At 42.3% G+C, this 26,961-nt stretch overlaps 3 protein-coding genes across 4 annotated transcripts in view; all 3 read right to left on the reverse strand.

Annotated features, from left to right (window-relative positions):
* The window catches only part of fhl5 (four and a half LIM domains 5), a 6,697-nt gene extending 6,276 nt beyond the window's left edge, over window positions 1-421 (reverse strand). The window contains exon 1 of the mRNA XM_076295619.1: window positions 353-421. The gene's annotated coding sequence lies outside the window, so the exon portion shown is untranslated. The remainder of the gene's footprint in view (window positions 1-352) is intronic.
* Window positions 422-7,561: 7,140 nt separating this feature from the next.
* Window positions 7,562-9,118, reverse strand: fut9a (fucosyltransferase 9a). The gene is made up of 2 exons (XM_076295618.1): window positions 9,057-9,118; window positions 7,562-8,664 (listed from the first exon to the last, which is right to left on the reverse strand). The coding sequence occupies exon 2, from the start codon at window positions 8,659-8,661 to the stop codon at window positions 7,582-7,584; it is 1,080 nt and encodes a 359-aa protein (XP_076151733.1). The 5' UTR covers window positions 8,662-8,664; window positions 9,057-9,118; the 3' UTR covers window positions 7,562-7,581.
* A 2,664-nt stretch (window positions 9,119-11,782) lies between these two features.
* Window positions 11,783-20,052, reverse strand: manea (mannosidase, endo-alpha). Of its 2 annotated transcripts, none has more exons than XM_076295616.1 (5): window positions 19,961-20,052; window positions 18,681-19,347; window positions 15,064-15,173; window positions 14,578-14,654; window positions 11,783-12,997 (listed from the first exon to the last, which is right to left on the reverse strand). In XM_076295616.1, exons 2-5 carry the CDS (start codon window positions 19,183-19,185, stop codon window positions 12,382-12,384), a joined length of 1,308 nt encoding a protein of 435 aa, XP_076151731.1. In that variant the 5' UTR covers window positions 19,186-19,347; window positions 19,961-20,052; the 3' UTR covers window positions 11,783-12,381. The 2 variants fall into 2 exon arrangements, with proteins under 2 accessions (XP_076151731.1, XP_076151732.1); XM_076295617.1 differs by lacking the exon at window positions 19,961-20,052 and adding an exon at window positions 19,530-19,951.
* Window positions 20,053-26,961: the final 6,909 nt, after the last annotated feature.

The following is a 26,961-nucleotide window of genomic DNA, read 5'->3' on the forward strand; positions in this document are numbered from 1 at the left end:
AGTTATGTAATAAAAAATACTAATAGTATAATAATAAGTTATGTAATAAAAAATACTAATAGTATAATAATAAGTTATGTAATAAAAAATAGGTTATAAACATGAATAAAGAAGAAGCTAAAGATAAAAGATGTTGAAATTAAGTTAAGAAAGACAGTCCAAACACAGGCAGCGGCACAGTGCAGATATTCACAGCAAATAAATACGGTTGTAACCAAGTTGTGATTTAAAAACCACAGCTGCAAAGTCAAATTGCCTATACCGCTTGCTCAAGGTTGAATAAAGAGAGATAAAAGAAGTGCATATTATCTACTAGTAAACATTTAAACAGTGGCAAATATATGATACTCACAGAGTGATGCTGGCGTGCACACACAGACAGAGAGGCTTGTGGCTGCAAGGGTAATAAAAAGGAGGCGATGTGTGGAGATAGCCAGGGATTAGGGGGGATGCATTGAACAGGCCGCCTATAAATACTAGCCCTCTTATTAGCCAGGGGTCCCTGGGGAGAGAGAGACCCAGCCGCCGGCACATTTCTGCACCTTTTATGGGAGTCGGGCCCAGTGCACGCACTCTCCATGTGGCTACGTACGCTACGCTTTGTTTTTTATGATACCGGCACGAAAAACAATAAGAAGTATCGGGCTGGACAGGAGGGTGCCTGGGCTGTTTACCGCCCAACATGGCTGTGTTATTTTGATTGAGGCATAACTTGTCCTTGCAGACAAACACACGCACGCACATACACACACACACTCCCACACACACACACACACACACACACACACACACATGTCGCTGGTGGCAAAGTCTAACCGTGCTTTAGCCGCAAAGCCAAGACCACAGACCACGGTGAGTGCTCAGCGTCTTAATAAATAGTGACACTGTCTTGGCTTGGGATCAGTTGAGAGGCTCTCTGTAGCTCCAGGGTGTAGCAGACAGAGCCAGTTTTCCTGGAGAGGGGCCCCTCTGTGTGCTCAGCTGATCGTGGCCTGAACAAACAGTTATTTATCAGGCTTTTTAGCTGCAAATAGACAGGGAAGCTTGCATTAACACACAAGCTATGTTTGATAAGCACAACAAAATGTGTCTCATAGTTGACCATTAGCAATCACAGGCAGCTGTATCATTATGCATTGGGATCAAGAGGGGCATCTTTGGGCCAAAATAGCACAGGAAGGCCTTCGGTCCAAATAATCCATCAGATCTAGTGGGCAAGGTCAGCTGTTGGGCATAGGTTAAGAGAAACACAAGCAACATCATCAGTGCCATCAGTACCACTGTACCCCCCCACCACACACACACACACACACACACACACACACACACACACACACACACACACACACACATTCGCTACAAACTGCGTGGTTGTTTGTCCGATCCTCCTGCAGCCATTGTTCTGCAGGAATGTATCTCGGGTTGGCAGAGCGTTATGATGGGCAAGCCAAGACCCAGGCATCATGTCCCCCAGTGGTTTCTCAAAGACTCACAGACTGCATGCCTTCATGCTAGTGCAATGCTCAGGATAAATGGACTGACTGAATGTCTCTACAATGCCATGAGAATCACATGAGGGATTTACTGTAGTTATTTATTAGTTTACCTAGTATATCCGTATTTACATCCTCATGAGCTTGTTCATCCAGAGAAGACATCTTGTTGTTGTATTTTGTTGTATTGTGGTTAGATTCAGTTAATGTCTTGTATTTGTCTGGTTATATTTCTGCAGGTACATTTATTCACAACAAACAGATAGTTATTTTCCCCAAATCAGAATATATATGAATAAATGCTTCATGATTCGTGCCAGCTTGTTAATGCCAGCTTTTCATGATATGCTGTCTAAAACATAACAGCTTCTGTAGACATTAGTCTGTGCCATATTTATTAACTCCAACATCGGAAGGTGTTATACATGGCAGTTCATGCCAAAGACACCTACTGAACAGCGATGCGTGCACACGCAAACAAAGGATCCTGTCTCATGTGCAACTCTTAGTATGCAGCCGTCACAGCATGCACACGCAAACAAAGGATCCTGTCTCATGTGCAACTCTTAGTATGCAGCCGTAATAGCCGGACCCTGCTGGAGACAGACATTAACACTCTCCAGGTTGCTAGGCACCAGAGAGTATGTTGGAAACTAAATCCGATATACAGGGGGTATCATTGTTTGTTGCTTTTGGGATGTTGTTTCTGTGTGTGTGTGTGTGTGTGTGTGTGTGTGTGTGTGTGTGTGTGTGTGCATAAGTGTACATGTATGGGGTTTGTGTATGTGTGTGTGTGTTTCTATGCATGTGTGCTGTCTGTGTTGACTGTTTATCTTTGTAATCTGATCTCTTTTGAAAATCGGATAAAGTTTGACACATTTCCTTTTTATGGCTGTGCCTCTGCAGGAGCTGCGTATCTCCCTCGCCTTATCTCAGCAGCACTAAACCTCTCGGGAAAGATGGTGATTTGGATGACGATGTCAATGGTGATTTTATCAGTGCACCTCCAAAACACCTCACCTGAGTTGTGCAGGCGATGACAACCGTGTGGTACGGAAGGATGCTGTAACCGTTGGTGACACAAAGCATCCATATCAGGGCTGGGCTGGGCTGCGGTGGGATTGCGGGGGCTGTTTGGCATGGTGATGACAGGATAATTGGCGAGGTCGGGGATGAGCTCCGGTGGACGCGGTGATGAGAGGCCCCTCTGTGAGGCGTCTCAAGGGCCAGCTGATCAACTCTCCGGGGGCCCGAGCTATCACAAGAGTGCCCTGCTGGAACTGGATAGTCCCTCAAGGGATGTCGGAGAGAATCTTGTGTGTGTGTGTGTGTGGGGGGGGGGGGGGGGGGCTGCATCATGATCCAGTACAACTTTTATGCTCTCACACACTCACAGACACACACACATACACAAATAGGCTTACACATTCTTGAATTGCTGATTTGAAGTGTGTTTCCCCTGTCCCCTGAGTGAAATCTGGGTGTGAATGTACTCCTAAAAGCCAACTACGTTAAACTGTGAGTGGATGAAACGTCAACTGGTGATCCAAAGTTTCTTTGAGACACCTGATATGAGTATTCCACTTGCAAATCACTGGTGCTCACTGTACAAATATTTAAAATGAATCTGTTTTTTATTTAAAAAATAAAATGATGTTGAATGAAGAACAGTGAGAACTGGATATGATATGTGAAAAAATGTCACGTGAAACATGCCTTATAGTTGCACATAACTCACACATACAGTATTTGCAAATATATATCTACATATGCATTGAGATGTATTAAGTGAAAATGATGAGTATTGTTGAATGAAGAGACAGGGTGTTTTTGAAAGGCCGTGTGTCCGGGCACTGAGCACTGGGCAGCTGTTGGAGCTGGCGCTCAGTTAAGGTTGTGGATTAGGCTGAGTAAACTGCCCTGGTTCAGGGGGATCACTACCAAAGGCCAGAGTATCAGGGAGACCATGAGGTAAGCAGCAGCAGCTGGACCGCCGGGCCGAGGACACTGGAGCGTCGTCCCTTTGGGCTCCCCAGTCATATTCTAACATGTTTGGGGGGCTATTTTTATCTGTGTCTTGTGCTTCAGGGGTTTGCTGAGAGGACAAATGGTTAGTGCAGCATGTTACGTGTCTAGGGGAAACGTTTACATAAAAAAAGACCATTTACACCAATGTGTCCCAAGTATTTGATATGGATTAAGTATGTATACTCTGTAAACATAATCTGACAATATAAACAAGCATTGATGGAAATTAGGGATTCAGTGTAGAGGTTGCCATGGAAATTATTGATTCAGTGTAGAGGTTGCCATGCCTATTCAACCAAAGTGCCCATGAAAATCTTTCTTCAGATGCAGCAAAAGTATTGTTTTACAGTAGAGATATGAAATATCGTATGCTGGCAGTTGATATGTGTTACCACCACCTGGTAGTGTTGCCATTTCTCAACATAAAATGGCAACATGTGTAACTGCTCTGTTCTCAGTAAAACCAACTCAAGCCTCTCTCCACAGGGAGATGCAGAGAGACAAAGACACAAATAGACTGAAAACTCTTTTTCAATTCATCTTTATTTTTCTGACACCTACAGACATCTACAGCAAAACATTTGGCAAGTTACGTTTTGGCAGACATTTTTGCTATGACCAGTTTGCTAAACAGCCAGTGTAGGTCGAATGCCAGGAGGAGCTCTGTCCAGTCCACAGGGGCTGTTCCTGCTTCATGATGCATAGAGGACATATGTCCTTCCCAGCCAGCATGTGGGTACTCGGCCAACGTGTATGAGACCACAACGGCAGACAGAATCAGAGGCACGTCCAGATTACTAACACGCTACTCATCCGAGGACCAGCTTAAAGGGGATCCAAGAGGAGGAAAAGAAAAGACAATGAGTTGTGCACAGCAGAGACGAAAGAGATGGGCCATACCTGGTCTAGATAGATAGATAGATAGATAGATAGATAGATTGATCCCCAGGGATCTAGATTAGCCACAGCCAACAAGAAACCTGTTTCACACATAAAGCTTGTCCTATACAATATGATATAACAGGCACTCTCTTTCTCAAACACTCTCAATCTTTTGCTCTCTCTCTCTCCCCATAACTCTCTCACGCACACACTTTCTTTCTGAGAATGCTGTGTGATGACAAATTGTGAAGCAAAGAAAGCCAGATACACCCCTAAGCAGAGCAGGTCCAAGTCACAATGTAAGGATGAATGAGACTGCTATATCTGCAGAAAGTCAGGAAGATGAAGGCAATTTGATAGCATGGAAAGGGATTAGCGCTAATCCAAAAAGCGTCTGTATTCTTCTCCTCTCCCAAACTGCCTCATGTGACAGTAAACGTCTCCTCAGTTACACTGAAAGCTTTGTCCCCCCCCCCCCACACACACACACACACACACTGCCATGTTGGCCATAATCCTCTGCAGAGTTCTACTTCATAGCACCAATCTTATACGTCTAGGTTACAATGAGCTCATTTTCACAGTTTCATCTCCCACCCCTCTCCGACGGTCAGCCGGTCGTGGGACAGATCTGGCCCTGTTCCGGCACAGTTGTGGCCCAGTGTAAGCTGCCGCCCAGGAACCCAGACACATGTCAGATAGAAACTTGAACAACACAGATATTTACAAGAGGTGTTCATAACCGTCAAGTACTGTAGATATACACTTAAAACAGACACAGAGCTTATGTTTTTGTTTTTCTTAACTCACAGATACAATAATCTGTATGTGAGCTTTTTTTTCGTTTTTGTTTGACTGTGTAAATAACACAAAATCTCAAGTTTGTGCCAGACGTTGAAGGTTATATACAGATTATGGTTACATAACGAGTAAGTTCTGACAAACTGTGGCAAAACTGTGTTATCCCCTACCCAAAACAGATGGTCCCCCTGACCGTAAACAATGCAAAACATTTTCAAAAGGTCGGCATGGATAGATATTTATCCAAAGAGTAGGATTATCTTGCATGGAGCATCAATATTTTACCACAGAGGTATTACACATCCTGTCCAGCTCCATCTGGCCTCCACAACTATTAAAAGCTAAAGGCGCAGGACTGAGATCCGCAGTGCCTATAAAAAGTAGCCATCGGCCTAAAAAGTTTTTACCCCTTCATCCTTCTACCATATTGAACCAGGATTCATTTATTACTGTGTTTGATATTTTGGATTCATTTAGATAACTTTGCAAAGATTTATTTTTAACTTCGACCCATAATGGGTCCTAATTTAAATGGTGAGCCAAAGTCCGAAGTCTCAAAAAGCAGAGTTCTCATGTAGGAATCATGTGTCATCATACGTACAGTATGAGTAGTGGGCGGAGTCATCAATGCTTGCCTTTAAGGTTTTGCCCATGGTGTTAAACTAGCAAATAGAATTGGTTTAGAGTTTTTAAATGAGTTGTACTTAGTCTTAGGAGTTTGCCTATCATTCAAATTAGGGCCTAAAAAGTAAAAGAAATCTCAAAATAAATCGACCATGATCATGTTGAAAATTTCCAAGGGGGTGAATACTTCTTAAAAGCACTACACAATAAGACCACCTGCCTTTACCTTCAGTACTGCAACATGAGTAAGCAAACAACTGATGTTACAGGCGTACAGCACACATTTGGCCTGGACAAGACCATTTACACCAATGTGTCCCAAGTATTTGATATGGATTAAGTATGTATATTATGTAAACATAATCTGACAATATACACAAGCATTGATGGACACAAACATTCTGCTGTGGAGATTTTTGCTTCTTGTGTGTGCTTTTTGTCTGTATTACTTCCTGCTCAGAGCTGGTTGGACTTCATGAACAAAAACAAAACAAAAAAAAACAACAATCTTTCACATTGGATTGTGTGAGCTTATATAGAGAGAGTTGCGTTATAGGAATCAAACCGTCCACCACCAATGTCCCACAATCAAAGTCGCATCATGTGTACATCATCAGCCACAGGTTAGTGGACATCTATGTACAGAAAAACAGAGTTGAAGGGGCCTCATATCAAAGCTTCTACCAATTAAGCCCATAGCAGAGTCCACTATGCTCAGATATCACACTGGTGGATTAACCAGTGTGCAATTCATTCCTACACATATACACATTAACACACTTCCTCCCTACACACCAGGGGGCCTTCATGGATGTTACTCTGAAAACCCTTCAAAATATACTAGATGTATTGTAGTTCTTATAGTTTGATGTGTGTGTGTGTGTGTGGGGGGGGGGGGCAATTATGGGGGTTAAAGAATCCAGTCTACCCGGAAAGGCCTCTTCATGTACACATGCTAAATTTGTGCTCTCATTTCATCATCCACGGTTTCTTTCAGAAAAAAAATACAATAATTGTATTTAACATCGATTTCTAAGCTGCACCTCATGACACAAGATGTAATATATTGCCTAATTAAAAAGATACCGATAATTAGTCATTGTGTATCTGTCACATGAAACAAATCTCTTCATCTACAGTAGACAGTGGAGTCAGTGTTCAAAAATAGACTATCATTCTCACATGACCAAGGGAGTCTACCAGGGAGCAGTCTGTGCAAGTACATCCATACAAAAATATGGAAAATAATTCTCAAAAAATAGTTACTGTACACACATATTTTACAGTAGATGCACTATGTTCACCATTGAAATTGTGTAAACACTGCATAGATGACAGCATCACTAATATCAATAAACATTTTATGGTACAATGTCAAAGTAAAATAAATAATTAATATATTGTATAAATATTGTTCTCATAACAATTATTCATATTTCTTTTTAATCTCGACAGCATCACATCAATTTTTTTTACAACGGGACTTCTCCGCATATGGATCCCATATTCACATTTTAACCAGAAAAAGAAAACATTACAGTGCCATATTAAGTATAAAAATGCATCACTCTGAGCCATTGCACAAAAAAAAACCCATGGATCTACCCTTAGGAGTGTATAATAAATAATGGTTGAGTTCTTCACCCCAGTAAGACACCTTCACCTTGGCCACAAAGAAAGATAGCCCTGAATCAACCCCAGTACCATTTGTCCAGCCCTGAATCAACCCCAGTAACATTTGTCCAGCCCTGAATCAACCCCAGTACCATTTGTCCAGGTTGTTGAAAGTCTTGTACTCGTTGTGCCTTCGTATGTAGTCACAGGCGAGGCACGTGTGTTCGGCCCAGAAGTACGCCTTCTTCACCTTGAAGTGCTTGCGCCAGTCAAAGTACCTCAGATACATCTCCTCGTTCTTGTCCAGGAGCAGAAGGAACTCGGCCAGCTCTTTGGGCGACGAGAAGTCGTCCACGTGAATGAAAGCGTCTCCTTGGAGGAAGTTCTGGTAGTTCTCCCGGGCCGGACCCAGCACCACAGGAACCGTCCCCACGGAGAGAGGGTTGTAGAGCTTCTCCGTGATGTAGTCCTTGTGGATGGAGTTCTCAAACGAGAGATAAAACTTACAGCTGGCAATAGTTGGGAAGTAATCTTGGTCGGACAAGTATTCCCCAAAAGCCTGTCCATAAGCGTGAACCTCAATGTGTTTGTACAAGTCATTGTAGTACTTGACTCTGACATGGTCTGGGTTCCAGTTGCTCACGATCCAGCACACCAGCTTGGTCTTGCTAGGCGGCACAAACTCCTCGTCTCCCTGGTTGGCGACGATGGTCCCGTAAGGCACTTCGATGTCGGCATCTTGGCGGTAGTTCAGAGTCAGATTAAACAGATTCTCGATGCCAGGCAACTGGGAGGAGTGGGAAGGAGACTCCAGGTTCATCCACACCCACTTCTGCAACGCCGGCCGGTAGAGGGGTGGCAAGTTGGACAAGTCGCTGGAAATGTCCCTGTGGTGGATGACCACGCCGTCGGACTTGTTGTACAGGTTCCTGTCCGCCGTCACGTGGCAGCCCTCGATGTTGAACAGGGAGCTGCAGACGCTGAGGTCGTACGTCTGGCCGAAGGGCCAGAGCCACACCAGGATGGTGGTCTGGTTCTGCTGGCTGCGGCTGGACAGAAGACCCTTCGCGCGTATCGTGGACGTCTCCGAATCGACGGGACCGGACAGCCAACTCGTGGAGGGTTTGAGGTACATTAAAAACAACGTCACGAAACATCCTAGCAGAAAGGTTCCGAGCAAGAGGGGTCTTAGAACTCTGAGGATGGGTGCAGATGGCATACTCTAATGAAGACAAAAAATAAAGCAACAATCATCATCAACAACAATAATGACAACGATATTTATACCAAACCTCTGCTGGGATTGCAAGGTGCTTTCTATGAAGATCAGTCCATGAGATGTAATGGACCATAACAGATATAAATAGTATGAAAGACACAGAAAACTCTTTAAATAGGGCAAGATGGTGATACAGAAACTAAAGGGAGCAAAACACAATGTAGACGTTGCCATCTGTTTTCCATCTGGTCGCTGATGACACATGAAACCATACGGCAGTGATTCATGCCATTAGTTTCTTGTGTTTGAGGGTTGCTATCTGCATCACGTTCATTAGATGAGTCATATCATTAGGCGGGATACCTGGTTATGAGTCATATCATTAGGCGGGATACCTGGTGATGTGCTGATGTCCACACAGAAAAAAACGTCAGTTGTTTCTAATCCCTGCTTCTGTGATATCTTGTGCCAGTTGTGTGGATCCCAAAACGTCACAGTTCTTCTTACTGTTAATTCAAACAGGGAGATTAAAAATGCAAAAGAACATATCTTGAACAGACATCAAAATCCAAACGGTGCACTACCAATAAACATGTTTAAATTGTATAATCATAGTATAACCTTAAGGCAGCTTTTATTTCATCACAATCTCCCTGACTGAGGTGTGATTGAAGTGGCATTACGTTAGGACCATTGGGAAATTGATTAATAAGCTTTCTAAGGTGAATAAACATATTCATTCTACTGCTGTGAGAAATTAAACAAGCATCTTATACAACAGGCCTGTGCTAGGATGGGGTGTATTTGAGTCACACCTATAAACCATGTCATGACGCTATGGGTCACTAAGGAGGTGTGTGTGTGTCTGTGTGTGTGTGTGTGCAAACACTGCCATCTTAAGGCGAGGCAAGCTCTGTAAGCAACTCACAATGCTCCCTAGCTGGTAACATTACAGCAAAGGTCATATCAGCGAAAACAACACTAATAAATACAGGCTCCTTGTTTCATCCTCCCCAGGGGCCAGTCCACTGCTTTGCTGTACTGTATGTATATTCAAATCAGAAACACGGACCTCTACAGTTCTTCGTCACCACTGATAGTGTAGTGGATAGCAGTGCGCTACTGTCCGAGAGGATCTTTTGCAAAATTTCAGTGGGCATTAATGCCAGCACTGACCAGTGATGGGCATGTTTTAAGGGCTTATCAATGCATTTCATGGTAATCCTCTTTGCCACCAGGAAAGCACTTTCAGCAAGCACTGGACTGGACTGATGAGCTGTGCATATCTCAGCAGTGAAATCATTTAAAATAGTGACACTAGTACGTCTTGCTTATAATGTTTGTCTGTGCACCCTGCCCCACAATGTGCGTGTGTGTGTGTGTGTAAACAACTGCACATATGATTATTAGAGGAGGACTCTGCGTGTATGACTGAAGGTAAGGAAAGTGAAGCAGGATGGCACTACTGTGCTAAGGCAGACAGTCAATTTCTATTCATTAGAGTTGACTACAGCGACCACTGTCTGATATGCCCATCCAGTAAATGTACCAGGGTGATCTCTATCTCTCTCACTGTGTGTGTGTGTGTGTTAACCAAATCAATGTACCTCAGATTAATTCTCCCACAAATACCACATGGAACCTGTGACATATTCTGTGCACATTTAATTCAGTGTTCAATACATAAATCAGAGGTGCACATCAGCGTACAGTCCTTACATTTGGTGTGAGTGATTTGGACAGATTGTCATCCAAACATTCACAACGTCCTCGGTCCATTTGTGCAAATCCGTGGCTTAGGCTACAGGTAAGGGGCTTATTCGTGTTTTTAACGTGAACAAATACATTACATAAAGTCAGGCAGTCCCGGCTGCAGAAAACGGCACAGGTTTTCAGAAATACCAACGAACCAAGAGAAGCGCAACGAGAACCGCGTTCCCCCGATTCATTTTTTAGTGATGACTTGTTTTAAATCAAATGTGATGTATTTAGGACACGCCGACGGAGTGGCACGGCGGCAATGCTCCAACGTTCACGTGCGTTTGAGAAAAAAAAAAAAGGCATGCCAGTTAACCCTTCGCTCTAACGTGAATAGGCTATGGCTGCTTTACATATGGCCCTATGTAATATAATGTGCCGAGGGCCACTGTCCAAGGTGAGCAAGGTGATCTCCAGCGGCGCTAACTGAAGGTCATTGTAGAAGATGATGCTGAAGCCCGGTGATGAATGTCACTATGCGACGGTGTATGTAGCCTACTGATAGTGCGTGCACTTACACACTGCGCCCATGCATGCACTGACGATGACAGCTTACGTGCCAGTTATGCATTTTATGCAAAGAGAGGATTTTGAGCACTTAGGTCTCGCAAAGCTACCGTGCGCACTCTCACACACACCGGACACATGTAGGTTTTTTTTTTGTTTTAATCGGTGCATAAAAATAAAGGCGCACAGCCCAAGCAGCCAAATGCCACGTTGTAGTAGCCTAACCCAAGATCATCCTGTTTATCATGCCCACAATTGACTCAAACAAAGAGTGGATGTCATAGCCCGAGAATGATCCCAGGGTCTTCTTCGTGTAGCCTTTTTTTTTCGTGTTTTCGTATCGTGTTTAAACATATTTTGTTGTTGTTTGTTGAAACCACCTACCGCGGATGAGAAAGAAAAAACACTGCACTCACCATCATCGCGGTTGGCGTTCATGAAATCACTCCATATCTGGTTGTGTTTTTGGTCGAGGTCGTCCTGTAGAGGTATTCCAAATGCCGCATGTGCCTCGGTTCCAGTGAAATATTTTCAATTGTGACAATATTTGGTGAGATTAGCCAGGGATCGGAGGCGCCCGAACCCATAGTCTTTCTCTGGAAACGACAAAAGACTTCGCGATTTCTCCTGTACGTGAATTTAAAGAGCAAACGCAATTGTGAAAATTCAGGCTTTTATAAAATCATCGCTTTGAAAAGCAGTGCATCTCTTGCGAAGACGCCATGAACGGTTTGTGATGCGATGTGGAATAATGTTCCCCTGACTGCTGCTCATGCGCCGGTTACCTTTCTTGTGTTTACCGTCAATGCGGCTACACGGAACGCAGGCTTCGCCGTAGGTAGGTTAGGGAATATGGGACATCATATAGGTAGGGATCAGTGTTTTCTGTGTTTTGCCGTGTAGCCTTGCGGATATCATGGTAAACATGTTGCTCTCTTCATCACCTGCTTGGTTAACATGAAACGCATTTGATTCACCCTTAAAGGCAATTAATGAGCCCCACATGTTCATTGACTAATCACTAAATTGTGTGTGGATAACGTTCTTCACACTCAATAATGAAGTGAAATATGACACTATTAAGTGATTTACATAGAAAACACGAATGAACATAACACCATAAATGACTCATGAAAAACAATTAAAGATCACCTTATTTATTGGACATTTTTTAAAAGCATTGAGCACCTTTTTTGAATTAAGATTAAGTCAAGAAGTCAGAAAGATGAGGAGCTCACTGGGTATTCTTTCACGGGACATCCATATCCCCAACCATCATTATAGTGTACATTTTACTTTCAAAAAGTGAACCATACTGTATATCAAGCCATTTGGCTCAACAAAAGGAGATATCACATGACAGCTTGCTGCTATCATGACAACTCTAATTCACAGTTTAATCTTTACCTTTAAAAACACATTCACAGTTTCACATCTGGTTGTCAAATCAACCTTTCATTCACCACTGAATTTATCTGCCCACTTTCGAGTTATTTGTAAGTAGATGCCTGGCTTATGTGGTAAGTAGTCCAGGTAGGCAGTGCCCCCTGACTTGGGCACTGCCATCTCTATCTGTGTGCCCTCGTGCCACTCATTGAAGGAGGTTATGGAGACGACCCGGGAACCCGCGTCCACTGCAGCAATGAGGGCAGTCTCGTAGTACCTGCCCTTAATGCGGTTCCGCGTGTTCTGCGAGTTCCATGGCCGGATGCTGGTGTCGATGTAACCTGGGCCGACGCTGGGTATAAAGATCAGGTCGTTGGCATCGCAGTAGGCCTTGATGGACCTCCAGTTGCGATAGGTGGAGCCGTAGGTGAAGCCGTTGGTGGCGAAGTAAGTGTACATGCCATCAAAGCCGGAAGACAAGATGGATCTCTTATGCTTCTCCTCCACCATGAGACCCAGGAAGATTCCATCATAAGGAGTATTCCTGATACTGTTCTTCGCATTGGGCTTTAAAAAAAGGGCCCAGTTGTCCGGACTCAGCAGATAAGAGTCATAAACGTAATACAAAGGCAAGGTCCTCCCGGTCTTTGTTTTATACCTGAAGAAAGCTGGGTGCTCTCCATATCTGGAAATAAAGGCCATAACAAGAACAATAACAATTCCAAGAGTAATATGCCTCTATCAGACTGTGATGATCACAGGTATGTTAAATGCCACAGAAATTTTGATTTATAAAACTAGAAATGCAATTCCGAGGAATTACACGAGGGGATGCAGTCTGCTGGTTAGGGTGTTGGTGGGGCTGTTGAGCTTGCTGCTAGCTGGTTGGTAGGGTAATTGTGATACCTGCAAAGGTGCTTTTGGAGTAACCAAATTTGAATCTTGTGTGACATGGCATTTTTGAGATATCATACTGAAGGTGTTTTTGACCTTGACATTTGACCTTCAACCTCCAACTTCAACTCACTTCATCTTTGAGTCCATAAAAACACTTGTACCAAATTTGAAGCATGTACGTCAAGCCGTTCTGGAGATATAATGCATGAATGCATGAGATATGGCTGGGACTTTTATTTTGGCACACAGGAAACACTTTAACAGGATGTGTAGTTCAGGTAGAGCTAGATTGTATGCTTAGAAGCTGAGACAGTTGAATTCCTCACAGGTGACACCTGTGCCAGTGTTCTGATTAGCCTGGGAACTGCTCTGAGAACTACTTAACGAGCACAGCTGGCTCTATTATGACATCACAGCCCCCATTCAAGTCTATGGGGGAAAAATACACTTTTAATTACAAATATCTCAAAAAGTATAAACTTCTCAAAAATGAAAAACGGATAGGACGGTAAAGCCTTGGAAGATCTACGGAACGGTGCTTTAACCAAATTTGTATGTTAAGCGGTTTGGGCTGAATAGCGCGCACAAAAAGGTAAAAAGAAAATTAATAATAAGAAGTCGTCTCCGGATTTCAATAGAGCGGATGCATCCCCTCTAATAACGTGGTCTAAATGATTCAAAGACATTTTTTATGTGTGTAGTTGAACCTTAAACCATAACACTAGCCTGGCCTTGCCTTCCTACGTACTTCCGCTCAATGGCCAGGCTACCATAACACTAAAATGTGTATTGATACTGACTACTGATCTGACAAAACAAGTTGTTTAATCTTGAACACTTCAAATCCATGTGACAATTTCAACTATTGACAGTCAAACCAGGTTCAGATCGTCACACACACACACACACACACACAAATCTTCTTTATCTACTGAAGCAGTTGACCTTGGAGTCTTTCTAGTGTATATATTTTCCATAAATCTGGGGCAGCCTACTGGTTAGGGTTTCGGGCTTGTAACCGAAGGGTTGCCGGTTCGATCCCCGACCAGTAGGAAAAATGTGGGCGGGGAAAGTGGTCCTATGCCCACATCCACGGTTGAAGTGCCCTTGAGCAAGGCACCTAACCCCTCATGGCTCCCCGAGCGCCGCTGTAGCAAGCAGCTCACTGCTCCGAGTTAATGTGTGCTTCACCTCACTGTGTGTTCACTGTGTGCTGAGTGTGTTTCACAAATTAACGGATTGGGATAAATGCAGAGACCAAATTTCCCTCACGGGATCAAAAGATTATATAAAGAAAGAAAGATATTCATTGTTGACCCTTGGGTCGTAATCTAGCCTACTCTTAGAGTCATACCATATAATACTCACTTTTCCACAATGTATTTCACACTCTCAAACATAGTCCTCTCATCACGTCCTTTAAAGGGTTCAATATGAAAAGTCACCTGCGCAAGACACAAGGCATTAAGATTAATTCAACAGGATGAAGTCTAAAAGAGCAATATGTTTTTTTTTTTTTTTTAAGCTATGTTTGTTGCTATGTTTTCGGTCACAAGTTAAAGCATACTACTTAATCCTCCTATGAGGAATAAACTAGGGGGGGGGGGAATGAATGGAAAACATTCCTAGAAACCTAATATAGTACTAAGAGTTAAATAAGAGTTAAAAAAAGGAGTTTGTGTGTCTATTCTGTGCATCTTAATTTATATTATATGGCAATGAAAACTACATGTTGTATGTTTAAGCCGATACAGTCACAAGTTAGACATGTCACACTAACATGTCAGCAATAGTTTGTCTGATAGCATCTTCTCTGTGATGGCATGGTGATAATGAGAACCTTACGGACTCTACCTTAATCTGGTATTTGTGAGCCGTATCTAACACCAGGGGCACGATGCCATCCGTGATGTCACCGTTGTCATCCTTCAAACCAGGTGGATACCAAGAGATGGCCAGCACTCCTGATAGATACATACAGAGAGAGAGAGAGAGAGAGAGAGAGAGAGAGAACAATATCATATTAGAAAACCTGTTTAATTTTTAGCATACACAGGCCCCAGCAGTGGTGCGACTGGCTGGGGCACCTGCACCGTACGCCGGCGACCCGGGTTTGATTCCCGCCCCGTGGTCCTTTCCGGATCCCATCCCGACTCTCTCTCCCATTCACTTCCTGTCAAGCTCCACTGTCCTATCTAATTAAAGCCATAAAAAGCCCAAAAAACATACACATTCATATTTTACTTTGTTATACTTCAATTGAACGTGACGTTTGAAAGCACAGCCTCTGCTGTTGTTTCAGCAAAGAAAGGCCTTACCAGAGACGGTGTTCTAAAGAATTTGGCCTAACAAACCCACAGTCCGCCCAGCAGCTCTACTCAAGCAGTGGACGGGTCAGTGCATTACTCAAAGGCACAGGCCGAAGTTTTCATGGTGATATGGTTTAGGGAGAGTGCAGTGGTTTTTCACTAACCTCACAACAGTAAACCTGATTCTGCACGGAAATATCTCTTACCCCTGCAAGTGCCAACACCACCCCAAGATGATTTCTTTGATTTCATGGACTAAAACATACACTGATAAAATAAACTCTATCTGCAATACAGCTGACACAAGATAAAAAGTGTCTGAATGTAAGCATTACATGACTGCCTTTTATCAAAAGTAACATAAAGTACCACAGTACCAAATATTTGCTATCAGAATTCCTTGAACTGCTATGAGACTGAAGAACTGATCTTGACTCGTCCCAGGTTCCAGGTTCCAGGCAGACGGAACTCTGGACAGACTCTGGAACAGGTCCTGCACATAGCCTACTGGTGAGGTCTTACTGGACGTACTATAGAGCATGATTTTAGTCCCATGCCCTTTCTTCACTCCCTCCTCAGGTCCTCTAGCGGTCCATTCAATGTTCGGGTCAGTTAAAGTTGACTGGTATTTATTTAGCGACATGAACTGGCAACAGCGGGTTTGGAAGTCGGACCCAGGCCAACTGATAGTCAGGCGGTAACACAGCTGCTTCACCACGCCTGCAATGAATTAAGGCTTGTATGTGTCTGATATCGCTGTATGAGTTTGTTGTTGCACATATTCAATTGCGTACTCTCACGTTTTCTGCATGATATACCAACTGCACAATGGCTTAGTAGTTCCGTTGCGTGGTGATTTTCCTCTCGGCGCCCATGTTAACAGGTTACAGCAGCCATGCTGCCTCCACCATATCCGCGTCTCAGGCACGAACCGAACCACGCTGCAACCACAAGCCAGCTAGAGAATAGAAGGGCCGAACCACGCTGCAACCACAAGCCAGCTAGAGAATAGAAGGGCCGAACCACGCTGCAACCACAAGCCAGCTAGAGAATAGAAGGGCCGAACCACGCTGCAACCACGAGCCAGCTATAGAGAATAGAAGGGATGCCTATTTTTTCCACAATACGAGTGGTTCTGTGCAGAAATACATTGGAATGGCCAGTTGATGGTCATAATTTGTGTTTAAAAGGGGAAATGAGGGCTCCAAGTGTCCTATAAAGTAGCAGAAATAGGGTGACCACCAACCAGACTCGGAAAAGTGAGGAGAAATTGGCCAAAATGAGAGGCCTCTTCTATTTCTAACTGGCACACGTTTGAAGTTTGTGTCTCGAGCCGCGCATTAGACATGCGTGTCACACAGGCAGTGTGCAACCTTTTACCTGTTAAAGCTGCAGTTGGCAAGATTTTTTTGATCATATTCACTGAAACCGACACTATGCTCCGACAGAACAACATAAATCAGCTGGTTTTAGAAATAAACCCCACACTTCTACCCCCACCTAGAGCCTGTTATTTGTTTCGCAAAAATCCACAGCTCCCGGTTCTTCTGGTCCAATCAGAGCAGGGCTATGTGAGATCTGACTGTCAATCACAGTCTGGTGCAGTCTGGTGCGCACTGACGAGCACTGGGTGGGGGGGGGGGGGTTAGGATGATTCTCAGGGTCCACCACTGACAGGGCCCCCCCCCCCAACAATATTATATTATTGAGCTGCTGGAGCCGCGCCAAAAACGTGTGCATGCTAGAAATAGGACCGACGCCTATTTTTTACGCGACACACAAGCGTGTTGGAAGCGTTTCCATTCAAAACAGTGAATAAAAAAAGTGAAGAGATGTTTTAATTGGCAGAGAGGCCGCCGCAGCGCAGTGTGAGATACGTTTCTGGTGTGCAAAGACAGAGTAGAAATGCCACGCAGCCGCCACGCAACTGACACGCAACAGACACACCACGCAGGCAGTCTGAATCAGCCCTACGCCTCACTTGCTGTGGAGCATTTGTATCAGCGCTACTTACAAGCCTCACTTGCTGTGGAGCACTTGTCAAAAAGGCGGACAAACGCCCAAAAAGGAAGACACTCTACCTAGGCCCAGACACTCTACCTAGGCCCAGACAAAGGGCTTGAAATCCAGACGAATGGTCCCCCTAGGCAAACTAGGGCATTAGCCCCTCCCCCTCCCCCCTGACTCGAGGTTGCCAACCCGGATGCCGAAACACTACTGACTTTGTGATTAGTAGATAGGTGGAGGGTGGCGCATCAGGCCAAAAAACAACATGACATGACAAAACACAACATCAACATCAGTTGAGGGCTGCAACTTCACTTTTTAAATGACAATATCCTGGCCGGACTACTGTTGTCAGTGATATAAGTATTTCAAATGAACATGATTTCTTAATGTCTAGTGACATATCAGGGCCATTTTATGATTAATTGAAATATGTTTCTTACATACGGTTCCTTTAATTTAAAAAATTAAATCGGCCGTTATAAACGCAGATACCGATAGATCGGCAAATAGCCAATAATATCAGTGCACCAACGTATCGGTAGGGCTCTACTTTACAGTGGTAACTGTTGTGACAGTTTTTATTTTTTCAGTTGAAATATATTTAAAATCAACTGAATCAACTGTTAATAATAAGTTTAGAAAATGGATGATGGAAATGGAGTTCAAAATCATGAAGTAACCGTGTTGGTAATTGAAAATAATCACAACGTCAACACTGACCAAAATAATCTTGATGATTTTTGCCATAATTGAACATCCTAATATCATGGCTGATACAATATGTCCCTAACTTGCAGTTTCTCTCAAGGTTATGCATCACACATCACCTGGCACACAGAAAATAAAGTACAGTGTTTACCAATATTCCTGTGCATTTTATGTTTATAGTTGGCCTGCTATGCTTCAGTCTTTGTTTTGCATTTGTATGCAGTACATCTCTCTTGCCCTGTGTGTGTTTGTATGCAAACACCTAAAATCAAGTACAGGGCAGGACCATACAGGAATATTGGGAAACATCTTTTGTACATTTCCTTCAAAGATGCATGCTTGCATTGCGGTGATGCACAGAAACCTCTTTTTACACCCCCAAATGACAGCTACCCATTGATCCTATAAATCAATATCAATCAAATCAATCAATCAAAACCTCACCAATGGCTGCCATCCGCATCTGGCGCATGTGGGCATCAATGACGGAGGGGTCCCGAGAGCTATATGCCCCCAGGCCGGGGTAAAAGTTGGCCCCGATGTCATCAGGAGGCGAGTGGCGCCCTGTGGGGAAGGCAGCTGCCACCTTGGGGTCCCAGTGTGGAAGCAGCGGGTGGTCCCAGTGGAGGTACTTCCCGTCGAACTGCGGATTGCCGTACCAGGTGTAGTAGAAGGTGTGAACACAATAACTGGGCGGAGGGTACTTCTCCAGCAGGGTCTCCTGCTTCATGTTTACCTCTTTAGTGTCTGCATCAGGGGCTGGACTGTCAGCTTGTAACTGTTTTACAGGTTTTTCCTGCCTGTTGGCGTGAGGAAACCGCTCCGGACCTAATGCATCTGGCAGGTCTAAGGCCTTTTCAGTTGAGGATTTCAAAATGACTATGATTACGAAAATAAATGATGCCAATGCCAGTAATGCCAAACAGGATTTACGTCTAAATCTGGCCATTTTCTAAATATTCACCATGCACACATGTTTGCTTCTTCACAGAGTGTGCTCCTATGCATGAAGGGATGCTGCTGCCTATGTTGACAGAAAGAGGAGTCCCCAGGTTATTGTGGTCATGCTGTGTTCCTCTCTGACAGAGGACTGACGACATATTGATTTCCCCTGCAGAAGACACAAAGTGGGATCCATAAGCACCACAACGGAATAGGCTACCTACACATACAAAGACAGAATACAATCAATCGGCTCTTCCACTGTAGGCCTGCCTGGATGTCATAGCTGTAGGGGGCGTATCGATACACACACACTACACTGACAGAATTAGGCCTATCACATAAACTCACCTAGATTGTGTGGATTGGAAGCAAATTCAGCACCTGTCTTCCATGTTACAAATGTATCGACTTGAACAAAGTCTACCATGCTCAGTTAGGGTAAACTGAACTCTGCACGCCGACACCAGATCTAACGGTTAATAGTCTACTAAATAATGAAAGCTGCCCAATAGAAAACAATACTTTTTTTTAAGCGTTTCACAGGAATGGTGTTATTTCATTTCGGTTACAAATTATGATGACATTTTGCATCTGCTGTAGTGTCAACGTAGTATCAAATGTCAGAAGGCAACAGTAGGCTACAGACTATTGCACGTGAAGTTTACAATAACTAATATCCATGGATTACTGTTGCCGCTGCTCAGTTAAGCTACAGAAACCTAGGCTACACTAATGATATGCATTTTAAGGTAAATCGAGCGTGTTATTGTAAGGCCTACCTCTTCTGATAGGTCAAGAGAGTAGCCACGTTTATAAAACTTTACTTTTACAAGGAGAGAAGAAGGATCGTTGAAGCAGTTCATTCACTTGTGATGCGGAAGTCAGACTGATCTTGTGAGGTATTTCATGGCACCCTCTGATTGGTCCACAGTGTGGGGCTAGTTCACTGTCATTGGTTAGGAAAGCGTTAAAGTGACAGCAGCAACAAATTCACTGACCTGACCAGTATACCTCCATCAGCTGTCAATTTGGTCAGTACTCTGTAGATTACATCATTTTCGTTAAAAACTTGTAATATGAAACAGTCAAAATGAGTTTAACATGGTCTATGGGCAGGTAATGCAGTGTAGCCTAATGTGAAAACAAAAATTGTAGTGTGCATTGCATGATGTTTTGATCTTTTTCAAAATCGTAAATTAAGAAAATTATTAATGCTGACAGATTTTGTGTACAAATTGCTTTAGCCAGCAAGCATGCCAATAAGTAGAGGCTATAGTGCTCTGTCTCTTTTCTGACTCTCAGAGTTTGTAACTTAGTGACTTGGCAACTATGTAGGCTATAGATCTGACTGTGCAGATGACCACAAAGATTAAAACATAAATAAATAAACCATATCTGGACAACACATACAGTACATAGTCTCACTTAATAATTTCAAAGTAATTTTGAGGCAAGCTAAAAACAAATACATATAGAAACACAACCCTGATTCATATACTATGTCCTCCATGTCGTTGCCTATACATGTGGCCATCAATCAGACAAGAAATCAATAAATGGTTAAATGAAACAGCTGTTTATGCACACAGTGAATCTGAGAAAGAAGAGCCATCTGCCACCCCCCAGTAAGACCCTATAGGCAGTAAATAGCTATCCCCAAACTAGGCCTTTTTCTCTCAAGTTTTGCATCACTTAATAGATTGGACTGGCTCCTAACGCTTATATTGACATTAGACTGAATACTGACAGAATAATTCCAGAATAAGCAGATTGTTTTAGCAAATAATTTTCATTTGTAAAAACAAAAGACAATCAGCAAGCCAGTGCTTTCATTGAGGTAAGCTAACTCTAATGGAGCAGTGATAGTAACATTGGCTAATGCCTGGATGAAAATAAAATAAAAAGACAATGTCGTGATCAGCATATCATTGCTCAAACAGATGTTGTTTCACAGACCAGTCCATTTTAACCCCTTCAGACCTGATTTTTTTCTGTTAAGCATAAAAAAAATTATTCAGCGGATTTTTACTCCTCTCCAATGTAGAAATAAAGGGGAAAAAATAATTATTTGATAAATCATGTCTTTATTACTGTTTTTTAATGTCCATTACAATGGACGCCTTGGCTAAATATGTGTAAAATGACATGAGGACTTAGGGAAAAAACACTATGTTTTTACATATAGTATTGAAAGTAATAATCACATATGACTTAAACATTTGGAACTGGATGTTTGCATGTGTCTAATGTTTTTTATCTATTATCTATTATTGTCTATGAGCAGGTCAAAACATGCACATTAACTAATGTGCCAGATTGCGTCCACACAATGTGCTTTACTAAAGTGTATGTGCTCATTTTACTAAATTGTGCGCTCAATTTTGTAAATCGTGTGCTTGTTTTACTAAACAGTGTGTTTATTTTACTACGTTGTGGGCTCATTTGCTAAATTGCACTCATTTTATTTCATCACATTCTCATTTTAATTTTTGTAAAAAGAGCACACAATTTAGTAAAATAAGTGTACTTTTTAATAAAACAAGAGCACGATTTAGTAAAATGAACACTCTATGTACTGTAGTTAAACGAGCGCACAATACACAAAGATGTGTGCACAATCTAGTATAACGAGCGCACAATTTAGTAAAGCGAGCACATGATTTAGTAAAACGAGTGTGTTTTCTCAATACATGGAAAATCTTGCAATGACACCCCCCAGGAGATGTCATTGTAAGATTGTTTTTGTATATCAAGATAATATACGCTTGTTTTACTGAATTATGCACTTATTTTACTAAGAGTGCGTTTGTAAATTGCCACTCCAAGCGCTCTGAGCCAACTCTAAAACTTTTAACTGTTCGTAAATTTGGACCGTGGGTGGAATTATCGTTCGTTTATTCAAAGTGTCACACTCTCAGAGCATCCAGAGCGTACTCTGGGTACTGTTATACTAACAAGAATAGATTGTAATATGGTTAGAACGGAACCCTAGAGCAGTCATTGCAAGATATTATATATCCAGAAAACGTATACTCATTTTACTAAATTGTGTGCACATATTGCTAAATCATGCGCTTGTTATACTAAATAGTGCACTCGTTTTACTAAATTTAGTAAACATACGCACAATTTACTAAAACGTGCACACAATATATTAAAATGTTATGTAAAATGTAATAAACTAGTTTTTTGAACTTCGGAGAGCTATTCTATTTTCAGTGTCAGATTGAATTTACGAACGCACCCTAAATTGTGCACTCGTTTTACTACATAGGGTGTTCGTCTACTAAATCACTCTTTTTAGTAAATAGTGCACTCATTGTACTAAAATGTGCACTCATTTTACAAAAAAATAGCACAATTTGACTAAATGAGCCCACCATTTAGCAAAATGGACACACTATTTAGTAAACCGAGCACACATTTGACTGAATTCAGTGCACAATCTAATAAAATGAGAGCACGATTTAGTAAAAATTACGACACATTTTAGTAAAATGAGTGCACATTCATCCAAAATAGCTGAAATAAATAAAAAATGCATTCAAAATTATAGCTTGGGTCTTGAGGATATGTCAGAACATTGCCTGGTGAGTGCCTAAATGAGTGTTGGCTAACATCTCCCAACACCTGATGTCCATTGGGATGGACATTAAACTTTGAAAAAATCCTGTACTACACTGTTATGAAATATATTCAAACTAACTTCAAATATCATCACCTGCAATGGTTAGAATTATACTGAGTGCAAATTGGTTAGGCTATCATAAACATAAATTCATATTTATGAGGGGAAAAATGTGTTTACTCCTGTTCCTATCTAGCTTCAGAGCCATGCTTGTCTTGTCTGATGTCTGAAGTGCTCTCAGATCAAGTTACAGGCCCTAAATGCATTCTGATTGGGTCATCAGGATCCAATCAGTTACAAAGCATAATTAAAATGGTGAAATCACAGATTTTCATTGGTCTAGACCCAAAAATATGTCATGTCCATTCCAATGGACGTGGGGTCTGAAGGCCCCAGCTCTTTATGCTGCCTGACAGTGCATATCTGTTTATTGTCCCTGTTCATCCCAAATGAATAAAATTTAAAGATAATGGATTGATTCTCCTTTGAGCTTATTTGTCAAAACAAATATATTTACCTTCAAAAAGCTACTCTGTCTTTGCAAGCTTGTAAGCTAGCCTACTTCTATCCAGGCTGTCATCTATGTTGATTATCATTATCATTAAAGATGTATGTGCCAGAAAAAAATGTTCTGTGCAAAGAGAGATGTGTGTTTAAAATGTTGACATTCACTTCTCCAGTGTGACCACAGGGCTGCAGTGTTCAGTTAATCTGTAAGTGTGATTCATTTTCTTGCTCTGCTCTGTATGAGGTAGGTAATCCAAGCCATTTGGAGGCTACACTCTCCATATGATTCTAATGTCTTTGGGAATTTAGAGGAGATCGAGGTTGGGGTGCTCTTTGTAATAACCGGAAATGAAATGATAAGCAATAAGCACTAATGTGACTGCACTGCAGAAGAGCAATGCAGCTGTGTGAGCTCATCAGAAACCAGCCCCTTGTGTGCTGTGAAGATTTTATAACCGAGAGGTTTTAATCATTCATCACTACAGACTAGAAGAGTCGTGACCGTGACTGTGACCTCTTCGTGTTGATGGAAGGCGACATATCAGACGCTCAGAGGGCCGCAGTGGACGAGAGGGGACGTAGAGCTGGATCAAGGTGCAGATAGCAAGGTGCCGATCCAGTATGTGTCCTGTAGGTCAGAGTGAGGGATCTGAATTTACCTCCGCTATAGGAGGTCAAAGAAGAGTTAACCTCCAGATGTGTCTTCTTTGGCTGATTGAAGATGTGCCCTTGCATTTAGAATCATCTGCAATTGTAACATAACACAGGCAGGACTGCTAACAATGCACTGCAATAGTCCCGTTTGGAAAGAACCATGGCCTGCACAAGAAGTTATGAGGCATATTTGGTGAGATAATGTCTAATCCTCCGAAAATTTTGAATCCAGTGAAACGAGTGATGGCTGCTGATGATGGAACAAGTAATGCATCAATACAAAACCATTAAACCTGAAATGAACACAGGAGGGTTAACTTGAGCTGTAGGTAACACAGTAAGAAGTGGTATTACAATATGTAGGCCTAGCCTACTATTTCTGGATATACACGAGTGACGTCATCGCTAGGATGTCAACAATGTAGCAGTTCATGGGAGGCGTGTCTCGCGCGTGTGGCTAGACGCGTGAGTACCGATATGCTTGTATGGAACAGCGCGACTTTTTCTACATTCTCTGTGTTTAAATGGTCAGATCAGAGTCATTTGAGTAAGCGATTACCATTATGTTGGGATATCGAAAGTAAGACAAAACAAGCATCCAAGCCGAGTAAAATGTGGAGAAACTGAATTTTGGAAAAGAGACGGGAAATAGGTAAGAGAGTAGCCTACACTGATAATATCTACCCATCTAAGTTCAAATGCTCTGAAATGCAGCTCTAATAACCTAAAGGATCATTGTAGGCTATGTAATTTGATTTGTGTTGTCCAGTTTGAGGACAAAGCGGCATCCTCGTGGTGCAATTGTCCACAGTGACGGGGGTCCGCACGTTCAACTTGAGCTCTTTTTCACGTGTGCAGACAATCATTTATAGCCTAACATGCAGACTTGTATGTGTTATGTATGTGCATATTGAGAAAATGCGACAATTGCCCACACATCACAGTAGCCTATGCGAACAACCCCAAATAAGAAATAGTCGGGACAGACCCACGCGCTCGAGTTCCAGGGCAGGAGTATGACATCATGACATCGGTGTCAGAATGAAGGACCAGGATGTCAGCAAGTCGCTATCGGATCGTTAGAGCTGTTCAGAGCTGAAATGACAAATGAAAAATCGTCAGCAATAGGGACAAGTGGCAACATTAGAGGGCAAATTCCTTGTTCAGGCTAACTTCCTTGAAAGACAAAAGGAATTCAGACGGATGTATTGTTTGCAGCATAGACTTGGCTCTGCATGAATTGCAAGAGCCTAGAAACGGTGTGCATAAATTAAGATTTATCATTTAATTTGGGTGCTGCTGTTTCTCACACGTCTGGTCAGGTGGACACAGTGATGTTGGACCATGCATGGTACACTTTGCAGTGAGGTAAACAGAAAGAGGATTTCAGGCAAACTGTGCAAGCTGGATGAGATATGAGAAGTGAGAGTACACTGACACAAGTGCTGTCATAATCTTTAGTTGATGCAACCAATCATGTTTTAGTTCGGATGTCTTCCTTAACAAATATTTTTTTTATTTTATTTTTTTATTTAAACCTTTATTTTACCAGGAAGGTCCCATTGAGACACAATGTCTCTTCTGCCAGGGAGTCCTGGTCAAGATGGCAGCATTTTTTTTAAAAGACAAAGAAAATACAACATGGGACATGGGTACAGAGCAAAGACATCAACAGCACACTAACACAGAGGACACAGAGTCAGAGACAACAAAGCACACTAACATCAACAGCACACTAACACAGAGGACACAGAGTCAGAGACAACAAAGCACACTAACATCAACAGCACACTAACACAGAGGACACAGAGTCAGAGACAACAAAGCACACTAACATCAACAGCACACTAACACAGAGGACACAGAGTCAGAGACAACAAAGCACACTAACATCAACAGCACACTAACACAGAGGACACAGAGTCAGAGACAACAAAGACTAAGGAGAGCTAAAATATATTAGAAAACTAGAACACTAGAAGCAGTGACACTGCTCAGTGTAAGCCAGCTTAAAAATACTTTTAAAAACATTTAAGGAGGGTAAGGAGTCCACGTTGAGTGTGTGTTGAAGCTCATTCCAAGCATGTGGTGCAAAGGATGAAAAGGCAGATTTTCCCAGTTTAGTTCGGGAAGTTGAAGACTGTAGGAGGAGCTTGTTTGAGGAACCGGTGTTGTATGTAGAAGGGCAAAATGACAAAAGATTACAAATATAACTGGGAAGTTTGCCCATTAGGGCCTTTGCTATAAAGATTAAAATATGGATTTTTCTTCTTAGATGCAGTGAAGTCCATTAAACCTTTTCATATAGCATGCAGTGATGTGTTCTAGAAGGTGCTCCTATTACAAACCGCAAAGCAGAGTGATACACCACATCCAATTTCAGAGGCATGCATATATATTAAGTCACCATAATCTAACACTGATAAAAAGGTACTTTGGACCAATGTTTTTCTTGCAGTAAAAGGAAAGCAATTCTTTAAACGGAAATAAAAACCTAACTTAGGCCTCAATTTCTTTAAAAGATTATCTATGTGAACATCAAAAGATAACTTGTCATCAAGCCAGATGCCAAGGTATTTATATGAGGTTACCCTTTCTATATGAGTGCCATCCAGTCACTGTAATGTACAGTCAGAAATTGACCGTGCCCGTGTGAAAGTCATATATTTTGTTTTTTTGGCATTTAATACCAGTTTTAACTTGACTAAAGACATTTGTAGTGAATCAAATGCAGCCTGTAGGGTATCCATTGCCTCTTGTATTGAGGGAGCAATAGCATAAACGATTGTATCATCTGCATAAAGGTGTACCTTGGCCGGGTCTAAACCCAAACCTATGTTATTTATATACAGAGAAAACAAAATAGGACCTAAGATTGACCCTTGTGGGACACCAGTCTTTACTCCCAGATATACAGAGTGACAATCCTCTAAGGAGACACACTGTGTTCTCCTAGTTAAGTAGTCATCAAACCAGGCCAATACAGAGTCA

This window comes from Alosa pseudoharengus, unplaced genomic scaffold (genome assembly GCF_046254945.1).
Source record: "Alosa pseudoharengus isolate Yale_2024_CS ecotype anadromous, Long Island Sound unplaced genomic scaffold, YU_APseudo_1.1 YU_APseudo_1.1_scf_2, whole genome shotgun sequence".
Lineage (NCBI taxonomy): Eukaryota > Metazoa > Chordata > Actinopteri > Clupeiformes > Clupeidae > Alosa > Alosa pseudoharengus.

Bases quoted from the DNA above. Each gene is read 5' to 3' on its own strand.
- manea (XM_076295616.1), bottom strand. From the start codon at position 19,185: ATGGCCAGATTTAGACGTAAATCCTGTTTGGCATTACTGGCATTGGCA. The intron at 15,174-18,680 runs GTGAGGTTTTGA...TGTATCTATCAG, and splicing joins GATGCGGATGGCAGCCATTG to GAGTGCTGGCCATCTCTTGG. The intron at 14,655-15,063 runs GTAGAGTCCGTA...TGTCTTGCGCAG, and splicing joins CTCACAAATACCAGATTAAG to GTGACTTTTCATATTGAACC.
- fut9a (XM_076295618.1), bottom strand. From the start codon at position 8,661: ATGCCATCTGCACCCATCCTCAGAGTTCTAAGACCCCTCTTGCTCGGA.